Source organism: Panthera leo, chromosome D2 (assembly GCF_018350215.1).
Source record: "Panthera leo isolate Ple1 chromosome D2, P.leo_Ple1_pat1.1, whole genome shotgun sequence".
Taxonomy (NCBI): domain Eukaryota; kingdom Metazoa; phylum Chordata; class Mammalia; order Carnivora; family Felidae; genus Panthera; species Panthera leo.
In genome coordinates this window covers 7,134,233-7,154,837 of record NC_056689.1, presented here as the reverse complement: position 1 = coordinate 7,154,837, position 20,605 = coordinate 7,134,233, and the positions used below count along the sequence as shown (strand labels likewise).

The window sequence follows — 20,605 nt, the reverse complement described above, 5'->3', positions numbered from 1 at the left end:
GGAGTCACCATCATGCGGGGATTCAGGGGATCGTTCAGAGCAGCCCTCAAACAGGAAGACATTTTCTGCCCCTTTCTAACAAGATCTCCCAAGGCAAAGCCTGTAAGTCCCACCTTAGGAATGCCTTCCTCCATCTACCCCGGTGTTGCTAAGTCCTTCGTGAAGGAATAAAAAGGAACGCTTTTCATCCAAAATCGAACGAGAACAAGAGAGCCCTTCCAGAGGTCTTGCAACTTACTTTGATGTGGGGGTGCTTTGCACACGCCGTCCCCCACACACGGGAACAACGCTCCTCCTTTCTGTGTTCGTAGAATTCGGGGTCTCGTAAGATGGCCACTCTCCGTCCATCGTAGGTCAGGACAAACTCACTGCGTCCCTCCAGCCGCGTCTTGTCATCCGCAGAGACAGGCAGCACGATGGGGATGCTCATGCTGATCACTCCATCTGTAGAAAGAGCCACAGGACGCGTGAATACGGGATCCAAGGTGTACCATCCTTGAAGGGCGATTCGAATGCGCACAACGTGCATTCAAACACTGCCTGAAGTGCACGGGCACGAAGACCTAAATCCCCCATGGCTGTGTTGGCCGCAGCAATTTCTCCAGGGGGTCTGACAAGAAGTCCTTGAGAGGCTTCTCAAAGCAAGAGACAGGCGCATCTGTGAAAAGTGGGCTGCGTTTCAAATCACGGAGGTGGCTTCAGTAAGTGACCTAATTTGGGGACTGAGGAGGGGACATCTCTCTTCTGAGTTCCCTTTTGAAAGCGTGGTGCTGACCTCAACATACCAAAGAGTTTTAAGGTCTTTAGAAATCCAATTACACAAAATAAAGGTTGGCCAAGCAAACCCAAACGCAAACCTCTAGTCTCTCTTGGAAATGAGTCCTGTAACAACATTGGCCAATCTCTTGTTCTCTGTTTAGGCTCTCATTGTGCTACCAACACACTGTATTGAAAAGAGAGAGAGAAAAAAGAGTCAGACCATTAACACTAGCGGGTAGGAAGGACCAAGCCATCCACCTGCTCGTTTACTATGGTCCAGGCTCAGCGTCACCTTTAAATGCTATCGAAAAGATTGACCTGAGGACCAACATCCTCACCAGCCCAACTGCTATAGAGAACTACCAGTCGAAAAACAGAGAGAAGGGAAAACCATGCAAAGCTGGTTTCCTAAAACTCATGCATTTCCCATGGACAGCGAGCACCTCTCCCCCTGAGGCTAAGTATCCTACTTTACAAAGAATTTAAGTCAACTGGCATTCTGGTCTCTCCGTATACAACACAACAAACTGGAAGGTGTGGGAGGTGGTGTTCAGAGAATTTACGTCTTCAGCTGTAACCATGCCTCGCGACAGCTTGGCCTCAAAGGAAGAGGCAGGAAAACGACTTAAAAACTGATGTAGAAACTCTATGTGTCCATTCGGCTAGCCTGCAGTTCCCAGGTAGTCAGTCGAACATTATTCTAGATGTTTCTCTGAAGGTATTTTTAAGATGGGATGAACATGTAAGTCAGGGGACTTTGGGGAGAGCAGATTACCCTCCGTAAGGTGGTGGGCCTCAGAGAATCACTTGAAGGACCCAACAGAAACAGACGGACTTTCTAGGAAGAATAGGGAATTCTGCCCACAGACTGTGGGGCTGAATTACGTCTCCCCCGGGGTCTCTCGCCTGCCAGTCTACCCTGCAGATCTCAGACTTGCCAGGCTCTGCAACTGTGAGAGCCAGTTCCTTAAAATCAATCTCTCCCTCTCTGTCTGTGACCCCCACCCCCCCCCACCCGTCTCCTGTTTCTCTGGAGAACCCCGACTAATAAACCAAAAGGAGAGTCACAGGGGTTCCTTCTGTGTGGGGCCAGTAACCCCTCAGGGCACCATTATGTTACCACTCAGCTCAATAGTGGCAGTGAAGTCACTTTTTTTTTAATTATTTAAAAAAAAATTTTTTTAACATTTATTCATTTTCTGAGAGACAGAGAGACAGAGTGTGAGCGGGGTTGGGGCAGAGAGAGAGAGGGAGACACAGAATCCGAAGCGGGCTCCAGGCTCCCAGCTGTCAGCACAGAGCCAGATGCTGGGCTTGAACCTACAAATCGTGAGATCATGACCTGAGCCGAAGTTGGACGCTTAACCAACCGAGCCACCCAGGAGCCCCCAATGAAGTCACTTTTAAAGTTGCCTTGCGTTTAACACATATTTTAAAGTGAATATGAAATCATTTGGGGTTTTTTAGCAGTACATTTTTAAATACTTCTAGACAAAATGGTTAAAAGATGTAGTCGTTTTTTAGTTTGGGGCTTCAAAGATTATAATCTGGCTTCCTGGAAACATCTCATTTCTTAATGAGGCCAGATAATATAAAAGAAACAACCCAGAGGAACCTGGGTGGCTCAGCCGGTTAAGCATCTGACTTCGGCTCAGGTCATGATCTCACGGTTCGTGGGATCGAGCCCCACGTCGGGCTCTGTGCTGACAGCTTGGAGCCTGGAACCTGCCTTAGATTCTGTGTCTCCCCCTCTCTCTGTCCCTACCCTGCTTGTGCTCTGTCTCTGTCTCTCTCTCCCTCTCTCAAAGATTAATAAACATTTAAAAAAAAAAAAAAGAAACAACCAGCTGTCTCCCCACTTCTATGGTGACGCCAAACATCCACCAACTACGTCTGCTGTACTTACAGGCAAGAAAATGGGGCACGCCATTGAGTGTACGACAGTGAAGAATTTTAGGAAGCTTTAGGAGGGCTTCCCAAGTTCAAGACTCAGAAGGGAACAAGAGCATGTGAATAAGGAAAGCATTCAACTCCATAGGAAACAAATGCAGTTATTTATGGACCTGAGGAAATACCCCCTCGATTCATGAAGTCTTTTAAACCTAACCTTCAAAACCCTGTGACCCGCCATGGGAGCCCTGGTAAACCACAAGCTGGACGCTTGCACAGGAAGTCAGGCGTTTTGTCGTTCAAATAACTCCTTAGTTTCAAAGTTCAGGCGTTCTCCCACTGACTGCCTGTGCCACTCATCTTCCCTGTGCTGTTTCCCCACTTGAGAGATGGGCTGACAAATACTACGTACATCGCTGGGTTGCCGAGAGTGGCCCTGTCGTCTAGCACTTCGCCAGTGGAGGGTGATGATGGAAGATGATTAATCCTACCGCTCAGTCGAGCTGAGAAAAGGGGAGAGAGGCTAACAGGAACCCCTTCAAGGCTGTCGATGATCTAACTAGATAGCATGCGTTCTGTGGATTACGGACCACACTGCTTATAGCGACTTGACCAAAATGAAGGAAAACCAAATGCAAAGCAAAAAGCGAGCGGGAAGCCCGAGAGAGCCTAGGTCTGCCCACCACACCCTTGCAGTGCTGGCTTCGGGCAGTTATTCTAGGTTGAAATCCAAGGGCTCCAGCACTTTCCTGTGGCAATCACCTCCTTCGGTCCACTAGGTTCCTGCCCAAGGTAGTCTCTCAGCCACGTTCACGTTGGCCTTGACCTGGGGAAACGGCCCTTCCTGGCAGGTGGTCAAGATAAGAGAGCTAATCTTCGGGGAGTTAGGGAAAGAGGTCTGCTGAGAATTGAGGCCGCCCAAACTCATCCGCCTGCAGCAACAATCAGTATAAGCAGATTTACTGTGCTTTCTCTACGAGCGTTACCAACTGTTCTACCGCAGGAATTTATCCCACAAGGGCACTCTGTGCTGAAGCACCCTCCACGGTTTCACACGTTGACTCGGGCTGTCAGCCTTTTCCATCGTGTGCCGCTCGTCTGCCGAGACTGATCTTACAGTGATCTGATTTTAGTGTACGTGCTGCCGAAGCGAGCACTGATCTTACGGGGATCCATCTCGCTTTCGAAACGACTGCTGGGTTCGGAGTCCATGGCTAGTCCAACACATAACTCCGTGTTTCGTGAAACAAGGGCTGTTTCTACGCAAAAACGAAATTGCTTTTTATTGCTTAGCTGGGCTTTTTAAATAACAATGAGGAAAACAACGGTGATGAAAACAATGCCCAAGATAAATGGTATCTTCAGAATTTTACCTTTTCATTCTGGTAGAGTGCAGAACTTTACAGTCATAACAAAGCTGTGTATTCATTCCCAGTTCTACAACTATCAATCATCATAGCTTGAAATTAAATTCATGCATAATCACACATCACAAACAAATGAAGTACAATTATCCACAATCCAACCAGGTGTGTCCATTTAAATTGCATCTAAAATTGATTTATCTTTCATCGATTAAAAATGTTTTACAGGGGCGCCTGGGTGGCGCAGTCGGTTAAGCGTCCGACTTCAGCCAGGTCACGATCTCGCGGTCCGTGAGTTCGAGCCCCGCGTCAGGCTCTGGGCTGATGGCTCGGAGCCTGGAGCCTGTTTCCGATTCTGTGTCTCCCTCTCTCTCTGCCCCTCCCCCCTTCATGCTCTGTCTCTCTCTGTCCCAAAAATAAATAAACGTTGAAAAAAAAAAAAAAAATGTTTTACAAATGCAGTAGAGAAAGCATCTTGGATTTGCAAAACTAACTGAGGAACAGCACTCAGAAGTAATTAGCATAAGGGATTATAAATTCTTTAAATCCCAGGGACAAAATGTGCAACAATAATTTAGAAACAAGTTTACTTTTGTCAGCCAAATACAACATTGTAGACAACAGCTGCATCTGATCCAGAAATTTCCTGTTATTTGGACTCCAATCAACAGAAGAATGCAGCATTATTCTCTTATAACTGGCTGGATCATGAACTGTTAGCAATTCCAACTGGTTCATTTGGATTTTTTTTTTTAATTATGTTTTTAACCATTTATAATTAATATAAATATCTAATTATAATAATTGAACTACTTGGAAAGTTAAAGTACATACCAGGAAGGACCATGCCTAGAGAAATACAAACACAATTAAGAAACATGTTTTCAGCTCTCCACCAAGATAATCTTAAAGCAACAATGTCAAAGAACAAATTCCAAATACACAACGTCACACATACAACAGATAAACTCACTGAGCCTTTTGCTTCTGCTCTAAAGAGTATTATGACCGCAAAAAGCTGGTGACAGCAGAATTTGTACTGAAATGTCGTTCAGTGCAATCCACAAGCAATACTTAGATGATTATCTGTTTTAAAATAATTACAGCATATGCCAGAGGCACCTCCTACTTCAGCAAAAAGTTGTCTCTTACAAATATGTGATGTTGTATAACTACTACCAAATGGCTCCAAACCAGGTATTGGTAGGCGTAGTAGCAAACTGTTCTAGAATGTCCTGGAATCCCAGATATTTAAAGCACACACAAGTATGCCTAGTAGAACAAGTACAAAAACTAGAACCAAGATAACTTGGATTTCAATCCGGGCTTCGAGTTATTTAATCTTTCCAATACTTATTTCCTCATAGGAGCAAAATATCTTCACAGTGGTGTTATCCAGATTAAATGTGATATCCTGTGTTAAACACCGGGGTCGGAACACATTAGGTGCTAAATAAATGCTGGGGGGATATATGGAAAGCCCTCAAGCCCTGTCTTGGCAAGTCAGGGCTACATAAGACGTCATCAAACGGTCAAGACTCACAAGGCCACCATGTTGTGACCCTCCTCAAATGCCACCAGTCAAGAACTTGACAAGCTTGAGGTGCCATTTTAAAAAATTCAGATGAGACATTTATGCCCTGAGGATCTGTAACAACCTCAAAACTCTGTATCTAGTGAAAAATAAAGTGGTATAATCAATGGACATGAAAGTAGATCCTTGAGTAATATAAGGAGTAACTCATGTTATGCAATCATCACAAACACTTAAAAAAAAATTTTTTTTTTTTTGCTTTTGGACTGAGTAGGCTGAGGTTTCTGTTTGTTTTGTTTTGCTTTGTAATTTAAGGAGAAATGTGAACCTTCGAGAAAATTAAAATGAACAAAATAGGGGCACCTGGATGGCTGAGTCAGTTGAACATTCGACTTCGGCTCAGGTCATGATCTCATGGCTCATGAGTTCAAGCCCCATGTCGGGCTCTGTGCTATCAGCACAGAGCCTGGAGCCTAATTCAGATTCTGTGTTTCCCTCTCTCTGCCCCTCCCCTGCTCACACTCTGTCTCTCTCTCAAAAATAAAATAAACATTAAAAAAATTTTTTAAAAATACTTCTGGGAGACATGGTCCGAATAAAAAGAAAATACTGCCTGCAGATTATAAGTGATCAAGAAATACACAGTTGTTTGATGGCCAAAGTTGGAGACTACGTGTCTGTGGCCACAGAAATTTCAAATGGTCAGTGGTGGTCACTCAGACTTTCGTGGACTGATTAAAACGATGTCCCTATGAATGATATCGTGTTCGACCTTCTGATATACATATCCATCACTGTTTGGAATGTAACTGTGTCTACACAGTCCAAAAGCCGTCAGAGGCCAACCCCTCCCATGAGACCGTCACGGATGTGGCACAGAACAGGGTTGCAAGCCGTTTCCTCCCGACCCCCTCCGGGCTGCCGTCCAACAGGGAGGGAGGCCAAGCCCACCCATTCTGTTGCATAGACTGCCTCAGATTTCACTGAAATTAACACATTATTTGGCTTAAAGAAGAACAGGCTTGGCAACCACTGATATGGGACAGGGTGGGGGGGAAGAACCCACTGTTCTAGGGTTCGGAAACTGGGCTGTATATCTGTCCTCGCAAGCTCACATCTGTCTTCACTACCACTCTACCTCCAGCAGCTAGAACAAACCTAAACTTGGCACAGGAGGACACTCCGTAAATATTTACTGGCTAACCGATGAACACCTTATCTGTGCTGCTTCCAAACTGATGTAACTATGGCCACAGAGTCTCTTCAAGATTTCAGGGTCTTTTCATTGTATGCAGTGGGGGTCTGTTCATATATGGAACATTTACTCGTGGACCGGTCGTTCCTTAAACTTTCAGCATCCCAACGTGGTAGGTACGGTTATTAGCATCCACACATGAGGGAGCTGGGGCCAAAGAGGTAACTAATTTGCCCCAGGTTCCTAGCAAATCACTAGCCTATGAACGCAGTGTGGATCCAAAGCTCGCACTCTTCCCACTGTGATGTCCCGCCTCTATTTCCCTGGTGTCTGTTTTTATTAATCAGTTTACATAGGAGTCGAGGAGGCTTCTCGGGTGGGGGGCACTTTTGAATCGTAACTACAATTGGGGTTGCAGACCCGTGTCCAGTGGGACTGTGGTTGACTCCGGGGTAGACGGTAGAGCCAGCAGAAAATCCCCACGGGGACGGGGGGGCGGGGGGTGGAAGGAGTCTTGCAAAGAGTCCCAGAAACAGGCCCTACAGGTGGGAAGGGGTAAGGGTCAAGAAGCAGCATGGCATGTGATCCGGACTCCTGCTGACTGGCAACCAGAGGACCATAAAGGCATGTGTACTCATCCCAAGAGGTTTCACCCAACTCTCTAACACCCTGGGACTCAAGCAGTGCACTGGAGAGTCCTTGACTGAGGGCAGCCCGGAGGAAGGGAACATTTTCCTTCCCACTCGAGAGAGTCTGTGCCCTGTGGGCACAGGGGCTTTAGTGGCTGGAGTGAGCTGGTGGGACCCGTACCTCTGTGGGTGCAACAACCACACGGATCCACGTGGCTGTGGCCTGACTCGTGACCATACGAAACATACCCTGGAGAACTCCCGCAGATGCTTGCTTGTGGGTTTGGGGGGAGGACTGGGGTTTCTGCGGCAGCAGGTAGGAATCGGGAGCTCGTGGGACCCCAGTATCGATGGCAAAGTGGCCTCACTCATGTCTCCGTACTGGTAGGCTTTGGGGGGGGGGGGGGGGGGGACACGTGACGGCATGAGCAGGGAGGGCCGCGGTAAGGGCTTCGTCTACCTCATGGTGGTGAGGACCGAATAAGGAGAAAATCGAGGTGTTTGACCAATTGAAGAACACCATAAACTGACATTGAAATGTTGTGTGAAGGAGGGAGCGAGATTTGCCTAAATTCTCCAGATGGATTATTACAGCATTCGCTGTTCAGACTCCTTTAAGAATCTACCAAAAGCTAGGAACTCTCAACCCAGGAAAATGCCCCTTCCGCCCCCCCCCTTAAACCACAAATGATTGGGGCCTATCCTAGGATGGTTTCTGTGCCCCCCACGACGAAGTCCTAGACCCCAGGGTGAAGGACCCCGAATTTCCACCAACGCTGACTTCTGCACCTGCGCCCACCGCCCTTGTATTTTTCTTTCCGGAACAAGTACCCGTCAAAAGGTGACAGCGCCGTGTCTGGAATTAAGCCCTCACTTACACTGCGGTTTGCCAGTCTCCGAGCCACAACGGTGGTCGGGGTGCTTGTGGTCAACCTCTTCTCGTCCGCGTTTGGCTGCTGGGCCCCGTGACGTTTACTTGACACGGCCTGTGTTCGGCATGTGTCGCAATTAAGACATCGAGGTAAACGTCAGACGTCCTGGCCTTCTAACTTCTATCGGAAAGGACGCCAGGAGAACAGCCTGGTATGAAATCGCTCTGGGCCAGAAGTCGGGAGGTTCTGGTCTCTGGTCCTGGACGAGGGGCATGAACTCTAGCAAAGCACTTTGCCCGAGATCCGCTTCCTCATCTGCCAAGGGGGCGAGCATCGTTGCCCGTCTTCCAGGACTTTCATGAAGATCAAGTTAAATAAGGCCCGAGAGTATGCCCTGGAGACGGGGAAAGCCTACAGACGCACGTTACTATTGTTGTTGTAAAGGCAGGCTACAAGGAGAGCAATCGTATTTGGGAATGTTACCGTATCTGAGGAATGAAGGTCTCGGGCGATGGCACTTTCTCAGGCCCAACAGGGGAATAAGAGGGGAGGGTCTACTTTGACCAGAGCCTTCTCGGAGTTCTGATTCTGCCTTTCTGCCCCATTCCCTAGGCAGAGTCACACGCTCAGAACGTCAGCATCGTTTGTCAAGAAAGAACATCTGATTTGATGTTTCTTCCGAAAAGGTCTGGGAGCCCTGCTTAGTGTTATAAATCCCGGGGGGCTTTCCCAGCCCCTCCCACTTAGCAGCCATTCCTGGTGGGGGGGTGGGGGGGCGGAGAGTCTTGAAACAGACAAGTTCCATTTGACAAGTACAGGCAGTTCTGGGAAGGAAATGATCACGGAAGGGGCCGGAAGTTTTCTGAATAACACGTGCTTCCGACCTGGACCAGTCAGTTCTCTAAAGTCATTCAGCCTGTGCCCAGAAGGCTGACTTAATGCTCCCTGTGAGGGTTAGGAGGAAGCCACCGCGTTGATCTTGTGGAAGGGCATGAACAGTGACACTTTCATCCACCGAGGAATGCAGCTGCTGCGATAACATGTGACCCGGCAGTCCGGGAGCTGAGGGGCACCCTGCACATCAGGACCCTGGGCTAGCTTCTCCCTGGCTGCCCCAGGGGGGTCCCAGCGGCCGGCAACGGTGCTCCCGACTCGATTCTAAACACCAGCACAAGTGCGGTGAAACACTTCACCTTCTCTCGGCTTTGCGTGCAAGTAAAACCTTCCTTTTTCAGACCCTTAGATTCAAATAATCACTAATCCCTCAAGGATCATGAAAAAAGTCCTAAAAATGGAATTTACGCATGATAGAATTAGACCCACCATACATGATCTAAATGTTTCTCCACGGTTAAGATGTGCGACCCGAGAATTAACACTAAGAATGAACGTTCCTTGATCCTGTGAAGATTTCCGAGAAAGATTTTTTTTCTATAATAACGAAGAGTGAGAAACAAACAGGGAGAGCCCGTACCATCCAGCAGGGTGTCAAAGTGAACAGCCTGTAGGTATTCCTTCTCTCGCATGAACCCTTTGAGGGGAGTGGCCCAGCCTTCGCTCAAAACTTGGACCCACTGCAGATCCAGCTGCAAAACACAAGAAACAGGTGAACATTTCCAGAAGCTCGTTTCTCAGCCATCTGGCCCCGGGCAAGCCCTTTCTTACTCAGCTGTCAGGAGAAAAAGGCAAAAGTTTTTCTGTTTTCAGTCTTCCCACTTTTATGCTGACCCATGATCCAGGGGTCAGATTAAGTTTGAGTCTAAAACTTTCCTACTGGAGTGTAGGGAAAAGATTTCAAATGGAGGCGACCTCTTTGACCGCCTCAGGCTGCAGATTTCCCGAGGGTGTGCAGCTGTGTGAACATTCACCGTTCAATCTCTTTTCCTTTTTTCCTACAGAAAATTCTGGGATGGCCACACGCTTTCACCACATGTACTAGTTAGTCGACTGAAATTGCCAAATCATTGACTCTAAAAGTCCCAAATTCTTAGCGTGATACTGAGAGCCCTGCAAGCCCTGGCCCCTTGGGCTCATGGAGAAACCTTACTCATCCTTTAAAACCCTAATCATGCGTCATTGCTCGGATGCCCTTTCCTGCCGACCCTAGGGCCAAAAAATTAATTATTAGGTTATTTGAAGCTCTGCTGTACCCTGCGGCCCATGTTGTTATTGAAACTATCATTCCACACCGCAATTATAATTACGTACAGCAATACATAATAACATTTTTCTGGAGCGCTGGAGGCCTCAGAATTTACTTTGTGGGGCCAGGGGGTTCTGCTTATAAATTTTTCACGACTTCATAGAGAACAAGTGAGCGGAAACAGGTTCCCAACTTACTGTGCCTCTTTCAAAACCGTCCGGGGTTTTCAAGGATAACAAAAAGGTACCAGTGAAGATGTGATCGCCTGCTATGGACCGACTGGTACTGACCCATAGGAAGGCAGACGCGTGTAGTACAGTTTGCCGAGGTGGTATTTCCCTGTGCCGGGCAGTAAATTCAATGTGACCGAAGCAGTCTACACCCTCCACTGAGGCTGGACTCTGCCTCGTTAGGAAAAAGTAGGATTTGCAGAGTAGAAAAAGATTCCTGTGACTTTAGATCACGGGGTGACTGGTTTTCTCCAAATTCCTTCTCGACTGCCCCAAAGAACACTGGCATTCTGAAAAAACTATTTTCTCAGCAGTTGCCAACCAATCAATACTGCCCGATGCCTGCACTTTTGCATAACTGAAGATACAACAACACTCATGTCACGCTGCCCTGTGCATACCAGAAGCTACGTTCCCTGTCTGTGGCATCGACCAGGGCCCTGGGGCAGCTCTTCATGGGAAATTTTTTTTTTTAATCTCTTGAAGAAGAGGTTTTAAAAAAAAAAATGAAGTGTTTTTCTTTATGGACATTGTACCTCCCTCACCCATACCTTCCTTATTATTAAAAAAAAATTTTAATGTTTATTTTTGAGAGAGACAGAGAAGAGAGAGAAACAGAGCATGAGTGGGGAAGGGGGAGAAAGCGAGGGAGACACAGAATCCGAAGCGGGCTCCAGGCTCCCAGCTGTCAGCACCGAGCCCGATGTGGGGCTTGAACCCACAAACCATGAGATCATGACCCGAGTCAAAGTACAAACCATGAGATCAGGACCTGAGTCAAAGTTGGATGCTTAACCAACTGAGCCACCTGGGTGCCCCTATTTTTTTTAAACATTTATTTTCTGAGAGAGAGATAGACAGAGACAGAGCATCAACCAGGGAAGGGCAGAGCGAGAGAGGGAGACACAGAATCCGAAGCGGGCTCCAGGCTCCCAGCTGTCAGCACAGAGACCGACGCGGGGCTCGAACTCACGAACCATGAGATCATGACCCGGGCCGAAGTCGGACGCTTAACCGACTGAGCCCCCCAGGCGCCCCCATTCCGTCCTCATTATTAAGAGTGATTGCAAATAGACTAATGGACTATAACGACGGCCATTACGCCTGGTTCTGCTGCGGTCAGTCTGCACTGTCTGTCTTACCTTGGTAATTGCTAACGAAGGGAGAGCTTCGGCCTCAGCTCGGACTTGGTCGAGTTTGTTCTCTGGCACAAAGAGTTCGTGGATGCCTTTCATTATAGTGTGGGGTACGATGTTCTGCAATGAAGCGGAATTGGTAACAATTTGAAATGAAAACGGTAAGAAGGATGCCTTGGTAAATAAATGATCTTCTGTGATTTGGTTCAACTTCAGAAAAAAAGAGAAAGAAGGAAAGACGGCCGGGCCACCCACCTGCTCCTGCAGGAGCTCCACCACCTGCTGGACACAGTCACTCACTGGAGACAAGTTGGTTTTGAGCACAAGCTCGGGAGTTTCGGGTTTCTCGTAATCGGAATCAATACCTGTGAACCCTGCCGGGCACAAGGGTGAAGATCACATCAGCACCAACAGAACAGTCTTTTTAAACAACAAGGCATAACATGGGTCAGAATCATGCGTTAAGCTGAGGATTTAGATTCTAACAGAGAAGGTCATCGGCCACCCTTGACCTTTAGCCAAGGATAAAATATGTATGCATGCACACACACACACACACACACACAGCTGTATTTTCCACATAGAAAGCCCCAAATTATCAACAAAATTTGGGGAGGTCCAAGCCCTCTGGAGCTGATTAGAATCTAAAAGGAAGACAAGCAGAAGAGAAAAGTCTAAAGCCATCCCCTCTAGACACACACTCATGTGCACAAACCCATTTCAGTTCCGTGAACTTTACTACTCACGACCGAGGTGATAGTTCTTGGAAAATACAAGCCCACCTTTTAATTAGCCCGGGGACATCGTGAATATATTGTGCTTTGGGGGCGCCTGGGTGGCTGAGTCGGTTAAGTGTCCGACTTCGGCTCAGGCCATGATCTCACGGGTCATGGGTTCGAGCCCCGCGTCGGGCTCTGTGCCAACAGCTCGGGGCCTGGAGCCCGCTTCGGATTCTGTGTCCCCCTCGCTTTCTGCCCCTCCCCCGCTCACGCTCTGTCTCTCCCTCTCTCTCAAAAATAACATTAAAAAAACAATTTTTTAACATACTGTGGTTTGACAAAAAGTTGGGTGTGCTAATGCAATTTTGGAAAATGGGTTTTGAAACCTCAGACGGGTTTGTGGGGACAGACTGCCAAGGCTCAGCGGCAGAAGTAACTTACGCACGGGCCACAGCGCTGGCTCCCCTACCTTTGATCTCGCCAGCTCGGGCCCGCTTGTAGAGACCTTTGACATCTCTACTTTCGCAGATGTTTAGAGGCGCGTCAACAAATATTTCAAAGAACGGCAGTCCTGCCGATTCGTGGATCTTGCGGGCGTTCTCACGGTCCTGGAGAAAACACATTGGAGAGGGTAAGCAGAGCTTTGGCCATGGAAAGCTCCCTCACAAAACGGTGTGGGCTCTGGCACTTGATAGTTGTTGGGGTTTTTTTGAGGTTTTTTTTTTTAAGTTTGTTTATTTATTTTGAGAGAGACAGAGGTAGCACGAGGGGAGGAGGGGCAGAGAGAGAGAGGGAGACAGAGGATCCCAAGCAGGCTCCGAGCTGTCAGCGCAGAGCCCGATGCGGGGCTCCGACCCACAGACCGCAAGATCGTGACCTGAACCGAAGTCGGGCGCTTAACGGACTGAGCCACCCAGGCCCCCACTGAACTGCCCGTTTTCTTCAGCAAACCATAAGCATTCGGACTTTTTGGAGAAATGAGATTAGAGAGGCTTTGACTTTTTTTGTTTAACTTTTTCTTCCTTTCAACTGCGGCCAGATGTCCCTCACGGTGCTGAGTGCGGAAGGGTTTATGTCAGCCGGTGGCCCGGCATCTGGAAATGAAGGAACTCTCTTTACATAACCAATATGAAACAGGAAATGGGGGAGCAAGAGAAGAAAGAGTGGGGGAAATTGAAAAGACAACATTCGCTGGTGCCCTCCCCTCCACCTGACTCCTCTCTCCGGAGGTTCAGAAGCACTGGCATCGGGGGCGGGGGGGAGCTGGGGGGATGGGACGGGGCGGGGGGCGGGGGGGGGGGGAAGGGCCACATCATCTTACCTTCGTGAACGGAGAAATGAAGCTGGTAATACAGACCAGACCAGCGTCAGCGAACAGCTTGGCCACCTCGGCGATTCGGCGGATGTTTTCCTCTCTGTCCCCGGGAGAGAATCCGAGGTTTTTGTTCAGGCCGTGACGGACATTGTCCCCATCGAGGGAGTAGCACGGGATGCCGTGGGACACAAGGTACTCTTCCAGAGCAAAACTTATTGTCGTTTTTCCAGCACCGGAGAGACCTGTTCATTTCAACCAGTTGATCTCAAATCAATACCACAAAAATCGAGGAAAAAAGCACAGTTTGCTACGAGTCAAGTATTTGCACTTCCTTGTTGAAATAGCCGGCTGTTCCGTGTTAGAATTACAGCATTTCATAGCAAGTGGGGTTCCTAAGTTGGGGGGCCCGGGGGGGTTACACGTGGTTCTTGGTGTGTCCTATTTTGCCTGAAGGGTATTTGCAAGATCAGAACACTGTGCGTGCAAATCCAGATCCTGGCTTCTCTTGAGAAAAAAAAAAAAAAAAGAATCAGAATATCTCGAGGCCCCTCCCGACAGGAATCACCTGGGGTGGAGGGGACAGCCAGTCACGGAGAGCGGGAGGCCCACCTCTCCCGCAGAGGCTGATAACCATTTTGGACGACAGACCCCTCTGGCTTCAAGATGTTTTCCAAAACGACTCTCGAAACAGGAAGACAGTCCTGAGCCAGGAGACCGATGCACGGTCAGGTGCCTGGAGTCTTCACGCGAGAACTGAGTTGCCACGTGCCTCTTCCCCCGGTTTCGAGGCACAATGACGGAGACGCCACACTTTATAGTTTCTCTATGAGGGAAGTCGTGAGGAGAAAGACAAAGCTGACTGCCCAAAATTACTTAAGAGCTCACAACCTCAACTGCCCTGGAAATGTAGCACTCCAAAATTCCAGTTGTCCTAAAGATCTCTAAATCCGAAAATGCAGCATAGCACCAAGCCACGGTCGGGCAGCCAGCCGGGTGTGGGAGAGGAAAAGTTACAGGGGGAGAAAAGAAGGACAAGGGCTTAACACAAAGAAGATGGCAGGGGGAAGGAGAGAAAGGACAAAAAAAAGTAAGAGAAAAGCAGGGGTCAAAGACAGAGAGGAATAAAGACTTGGAAAGAGGGGCGCCTGGCTGGCTCAGGCAGAGGGACATGTGACTCTTGATCTCAGGGTCGTGAGTTCAAGCCCCACGTTGGGTATAGAGATTACTAAAAAAAATAAGCTTAAAAAAAAAAAAGACTGGGAAAGAAAGGTGATATACAAAAGTAAACAATCAGTTTCTGAGGTTTAGTTATGTTTTCCAATCAGGCCCTTCGCCTTCACGGAGAATCAGGAGTAGAAATGGCTCCATGAGGAAGGCACCAGCATCTTCGTAAATCACTGCTGAAGGCACTATTATATTAGTGTGTGACTCAGTTTCATTCGAATAGGGACACAGGTGATAAATTCCTCTTAGAAGTGTGTCTGGTGTGGGGTAGGAGAAGCAGGACTCCCAAATCTCTGGCATGTTCTCTCACGTCGGAAAAGGAGAGAAATAATAGAAATTCCCTTCGATTTTGCTTCGGGTCTCAAAGCTAAGAGCTAAATCACAGTGACTGTATTAAACCGGGTTGTTGGTGTATTTATTTTAATGCACTGAGGTAACATGAATCACACTTCCCAAGAGCTTTACTACAGGCCAGGCACCGGGCCCAGTGCCTACGTGCTTTATTTCTTTTATTCCTACCCCCGTCCCCGGGAGGCCGGTCCTGTGCTGATTCTCACTTCACAAATAAGAAACCAAGGTTTGGCCGGGTTGGCTGCCTTGTCCCAAGTCACACAGTTAATGTAAGTGCAGCTGGGGCTCCAAACCAAGTCTCTGGATTCGACATACTTGGTTTCTCTTGGTCTGCCCGGTCAGTAGCCTATCTTGGCAGCCTAAGAACATGGAATAAATCGGGGAAAGATGTCTTTTTTTAAGAGTAAGAAAAAGACAGGGGAAGTGCATGCTTTAGGGTTTTGGGTTTTTCTTCCCTCTTCTACCTGTTCTCTTTTTGGTTTTAAGGCCATTCCACGTTCGATAACGCGGACCCTGCGTGTATGTCCCGGGACAAAAACTGAACAGGTGAAGGCAAACACGTAAGAAGAGGGAAGCGTCTGGAACACAGAGCCGTGTTTTGTCTACTGCTGCCCAGCGTGTCCCTGAGATGCAGTTGGGGGGCGATTCCAGGAATCGTGACAGGTGAACAGCGCCGTTCGGATTATAGCGAGCTCCTGCTCCGCTGTCTATCCTCACCCTGCCAGCTGGCAAAACGTGCTGTGCCACGGAGGGATGAAACCAGGAAGCCAAAGGCAAGTGCACCGGGGAAAAACTTGGGAAAGAATGAGGCTGATAGAGACAGGAACAGGAAAGACTCAACGGCAAGGGAAGGGGTAAGGCGGGTCCTGCCCGCCATATTCTTGAGAGTTCCCTTCGGGTTGGAATGAATCCGCATCTGTGAGCAGAGAGGAACTCATCTGTTGATCTCAGAACCTGGGCAAACATCTTTGCGTCTCTTTGAAATACCGGGTGCGTGGTACTTCCTTTTGAGTCCGGGCTACGCTGGCCTTCTCCCAGGGATCCACATCCTGCGCCTTGTACTCAGAGTATAAGGTGACAGCCCAGGACTAATTCCTGTTCTGTCACTAACCTGCAGCTTTGACATTCTGAGACTATAAAAACACAGAAAAAGGGGGCTGCCTGGGTGGCTCAGTCGGTTAGGCGGCCGACTTCGGCTCAGGTCACGATCTCGCGGCCCGTGAGTTCGAGCCCCGCGTCGGGCTCTGTGCTGACAGCTCAGAGCCTGGAGGCTCCTTCGGATTCTGTGTCTCTGACTCTCCCCAATTCATGCTCTGTGTCTCTCTGTGTCTCAATAATAAATAAAAGTTAAAAAAACGTTTTTTCAAAAAACATAGGAAAAGGGAGATTCGTTTGGTCACCTCCGCGGGACTGAGTTATTTCTATTTGCAAGGGGCAATCGTCAGCCTAATGAAGGTTCACTGGTTTTCCTTCTTATGCAGAACCTTACTCTTTTTTTTGAAGCGAAACATTCCCCACCATGTTAACACATCAGAAAACGATAAAGAACATCTCTAAACATCCAAAACTTCACAGACAGCCAAATGCTTGTTGTCAAATAAGGAATCTGCCAGTAAATGTGTTTGGGCACAAGGATGCTTTAGAGCTAGCTGAAAGCAACGCCATCATCATCAACCTGTCCCTTTCTTTCCTGCCAGAGAGGACGTGAACCAAAAGAAGCTCAGTGCCTTAATGGAGGCCTTCCTCCCCCTGATGGCAGAGGGAGGGCTAAGGCCCAGGCTTTTCACACTGTTGCCGGCCGCATTCCCGTGTTACAACAGACACGTGATACGTGCAATATATGACACGAAGTTCCTTAAAATTGCGTATCACGCACCAGTGTTCAATTGACAAAATGCATCCGTATCTATCAACGCAACATACCCGTCAGCCACACGGTGCACCCTCGGAATCCGCCCCGTGTCCCGACCACCTGGCCTCTCTTGTTCCGGCTCACGTGGTGGGCCTGATAGACGACGTTGGTGGACTTCTGCTGGCTCTCCTGCAAAGTAAGACCAAGCCCAGTAGCGTGTGAGGAAAATAATACACTACGTATACAAAAACTACAAAATTAAATAACCGAGGACGTTAAGGGTCATCCCTAACCGAAACTTAGACACGTATTAATTCTACTAATTTAGAGAAAGACGCTGCCTTTAGAATACACCCCACGACCCGTTGAAAGCGTCACTTGAATAAAACAATTACTGACACACTGTAAAAGTTCTGGTTCCGTGACATTTAAAAGTGTGCACCTTGGGGCGCCTGGGTGGCTCGGTCGGTTGAGCGGCCGACTTCGGCTCAGGTCACGATCTCGCGGTGCGTGAGTTCGAGCCCCGCGTCGGGCTCTGTGCTGACGGCTCGGAGCCTGGAGCCTGTTTCGGATTCTGTACCTCCCTCTCTCTGACCCTCCCCCATTCATGCTCTGTCTCTCTCTGTCTCAAAAATAAATAAACGTTAAAAAAAATTTTTTTAAATAAATAAATAAATAAAAAATAAAAATAAAAGTGTGCACCTTTAGGGGAGCCTGGGTGGCTCAGTCAGTTAAGCGCCCGACTTTGATTTCGGCTCAGATCGTGATCTCACAGTTCGTGAGTTCCAGCCCCTCACTGGGCTCAGTGCTGACACAGTGGGGCCTGCTTGGGATTCTCTCTCTCTCTCTCTCTCTCTCTCTCTCTCTCTCTCTCCCTCTGTCTGCCCCCTCCCCCCTCTCAAATGCTCTCTTTATCTCTCTCTCTCTAATTTTTTTCATGTGCACCTTTAGATAATGGTTAGGGGAAAGCCTTTGTCTCTGTAAGTGCCTATTCTCACCAAATGCTATGGATGTCAGTGGAAAACAACCCAGATAACCCAGCCCCCGGGGAAGTGCTAGGAAGGGGCTCACTGAGCCCCTCTCTCTACGGAGCCAGGAAGAAGCCCCATCACGATCACAGAGTAAAGCGCTGAGACAGCAACACCCAGCTCGCTCCCTGCAGACTCAGACTATAGTCCCAGCGCCCGAGGCTGCTTTTCACAAGCACTACCCTCTGCTTCTACTTTCCCAAGGGTCAGCGTGTGAACTTTCTAATCTTTCAAAAAGCCCCGCAGAAGCAGAAATGTGCCAGTTATGAGTCTTGGAGGCAAATTCAAATCTCCAGTGTCTTTATTTGGGCCGTAATAAAATCAGCCAGTACGGGCACGGATTATCTGATCCTGATCCTACACTCTGATGAATAAAAATGGTAACATGAGCCAGTAAGTACAGTCTGGGGTGGACATTTCCTAAACAACAAGTGATCCTAGGGCAGTGGGTAGGGGGGAACCCATATGGTGGTTACTGATATTCTTCGAGCAAGTCCCAGAGAAAACTCGGGGCCACATGTGGGCAATTTTATACTCTGGAGCAAATTAAATTACTTCTTTATGGCACCTCATTTGGGGAAAAAAAAAAAAAAAACAACAACAAAGAGGAATACAGCTAGGACTGTTTGGGACCTTGTATGAGATCATGGGTATGAACATACTCTATACATGGTCAAGTTCTCCGCGACAATGGACGCTGCTGATGATTACCGGGTGTCTACCCCCATCAGGAGAGGCTGGAGCCAGCTGGGTTAGGACCAGGGAAATGGCTTGGAGACCAAGGGGAAAGAGCCAGCCCCCTGCTGGCCCTTGGGGGCTCAGAAACGCAGCATACATCAGTGGGCGGGGCCCCGCCAGGGAGGCATGGAACCCAGCAAAGGGGCAGTCCGGTAGGAGACAGGCATTTTCAGTGTCAGAGGGAACCAACAGCTAGGTCCCGAAGGCACAGTGGAATCTGGTTTAAGTCACATAAACCCTCTGGGGCTAGAGGCTCTGATCATCTTTCAAGCAAACCCAGTCAGAACCCAAGAAGCACGAGACGGTTCATAAATGAGGTCAAATGAGATTCATTCGTGAGATATTCTAGCATCTGTTCCCCTCGGGCGAGCAAATCCCCTGAAGGTATCCTGAGACCTTCGTGCCAAGAGTACTTTATAGCTCAAGGAGAACATTAAAATTTCCTTTTCTCTCTGTTTCCTGGTTAATCACTGCCATTCAGTCAAGGAAACCGTGTCTGGATATCAGATCCAAAAGTCAGTTCATCTGTTCATTCATTGATTCTTTCAGCAAATATTTATTTAAATGAGCTCCTATTCTGTGCCAGGGGCCATCCTAGGCACCGGGAATAGGATACTAAACAAAGCAGGATGGCATCATTTTGGGGAGAAATATAGACGGAAGAGATGAAGTGGGGCCCCACACCCCGGAGAGCTGGAGGGTCTCATACATACATGGGTATCCTCTTTGAAGATCTGAACACTCAGTTCACAAAGACACACAAACGGCCAGAGAGTACTGAAGTGCTCGATGTCACGGGTCACGAGAGAATCCCAACTGCGACCCAAATGAGACGCCATTGCTAACATCGAATGGCACCAAGGACATCGCTCTCATGTTAATAGTGGAGGGTGTCAGGTGGGACGGCCATCCCGGAAACACGTCCGGCAGGTGCCTTGTAAAACTAAACATTAACCTCCAGTACCACTCAGCAATTGCGTTGGTACGCAATGACTCCAGAGAAAACGTTTCACAGGCACGGACTCGAGAGAAAACGTATCCACAGAAAGACACGTACAACTTCATTTGGACAAAAACCGCAAAGAGCCGAGTATCCATCAACGGGAAAACAGGACACACACACACACACACACACACACACACACACACACACACCCCAAGTCAGAACGGCAGCTTTCCCCAGGGGAGAGCAGTGTCGGAAGTCTTGGCAAGGGTTTGAAGTACACAGGTGCATCGGCTGGCCCTCCCGGAATATTTACTTAAGATGGACATTTCATTACGTGTAAATTTTACCACACACACAAAAAGAGCCATAAAAAAAAAAAAAGGAAGCAAAGAAGAAAATATGTAACAAGACTCAGATGTCAAGACTCAGATGACGGAATTCTATTGTTCCACACTGTTGCCTTTATTAAAAAAGGGCTCTGATCCTAATCACAACACCCTTGACTTAAGGGATGGCCACCCACCTGTACGCACGAACACCCACCAGAGCTGAATTTGTCCACAAAGATGTTCTTTTGCTCTCTTTGGGCTGTTTTGTTTTTTTTTTTTTTTTTTTCTCGCCACAGGTGGAGATCCAGAATAAACTCTACACTTTCTTCATCTGTGGAAACTTTGTTACCA

The 20,605-nt window shown here is 48.1% G+C and overlaps 1 protein-coding gene across 1 annotated transcript in view; it reads right to left on the bottom strand.

Moving 5' to 3' along the window:
- Nucleotides 1-20,605, bottom strand: part of PAPSS2 (3'-phosphoadenosine 5'-phosphosulfate synthase 2) — a 73,853-nt gene that overhangs the window by 15,087 nt on the left and 38,161 nt on the right. Inside the window, exons 2-8 of the mRNA XM_042908310.1 lie at nucleotides 17,285-17,402; nucleotides 13,793-14,028; nucleotides 12,941-13,079; nucleotides 12,008-12,126; nucleotides 11,759-11,872; nucleotides 9,718-9,829; nucleotides 239-444 (exon numbers count right to left, since the gene is read on the bottom strand). Coding sequence (XP_042764244.1) covers nucleotides 239-444; nucleotides 9,718-9,829; nucleotides 11,759-11,872; nucleotides 12,008-12,126; nucleotides 12,941-13,079; nucleotides 13,793-14,028; nucleotides 17,285-17,402 — 1,044 coding nt within the window. The remainder of the gene's footprint in view (nucleotides 1-238; nucleotides 445-9,717; nucleotides 9,830-11,758; nucleotides 11,873-12,007; nucleotides 12,127-12,940; nucleotides 13,080-13,792; nucleotides 14,029-17,284; nucleotides 17,403-20,605) is intronic.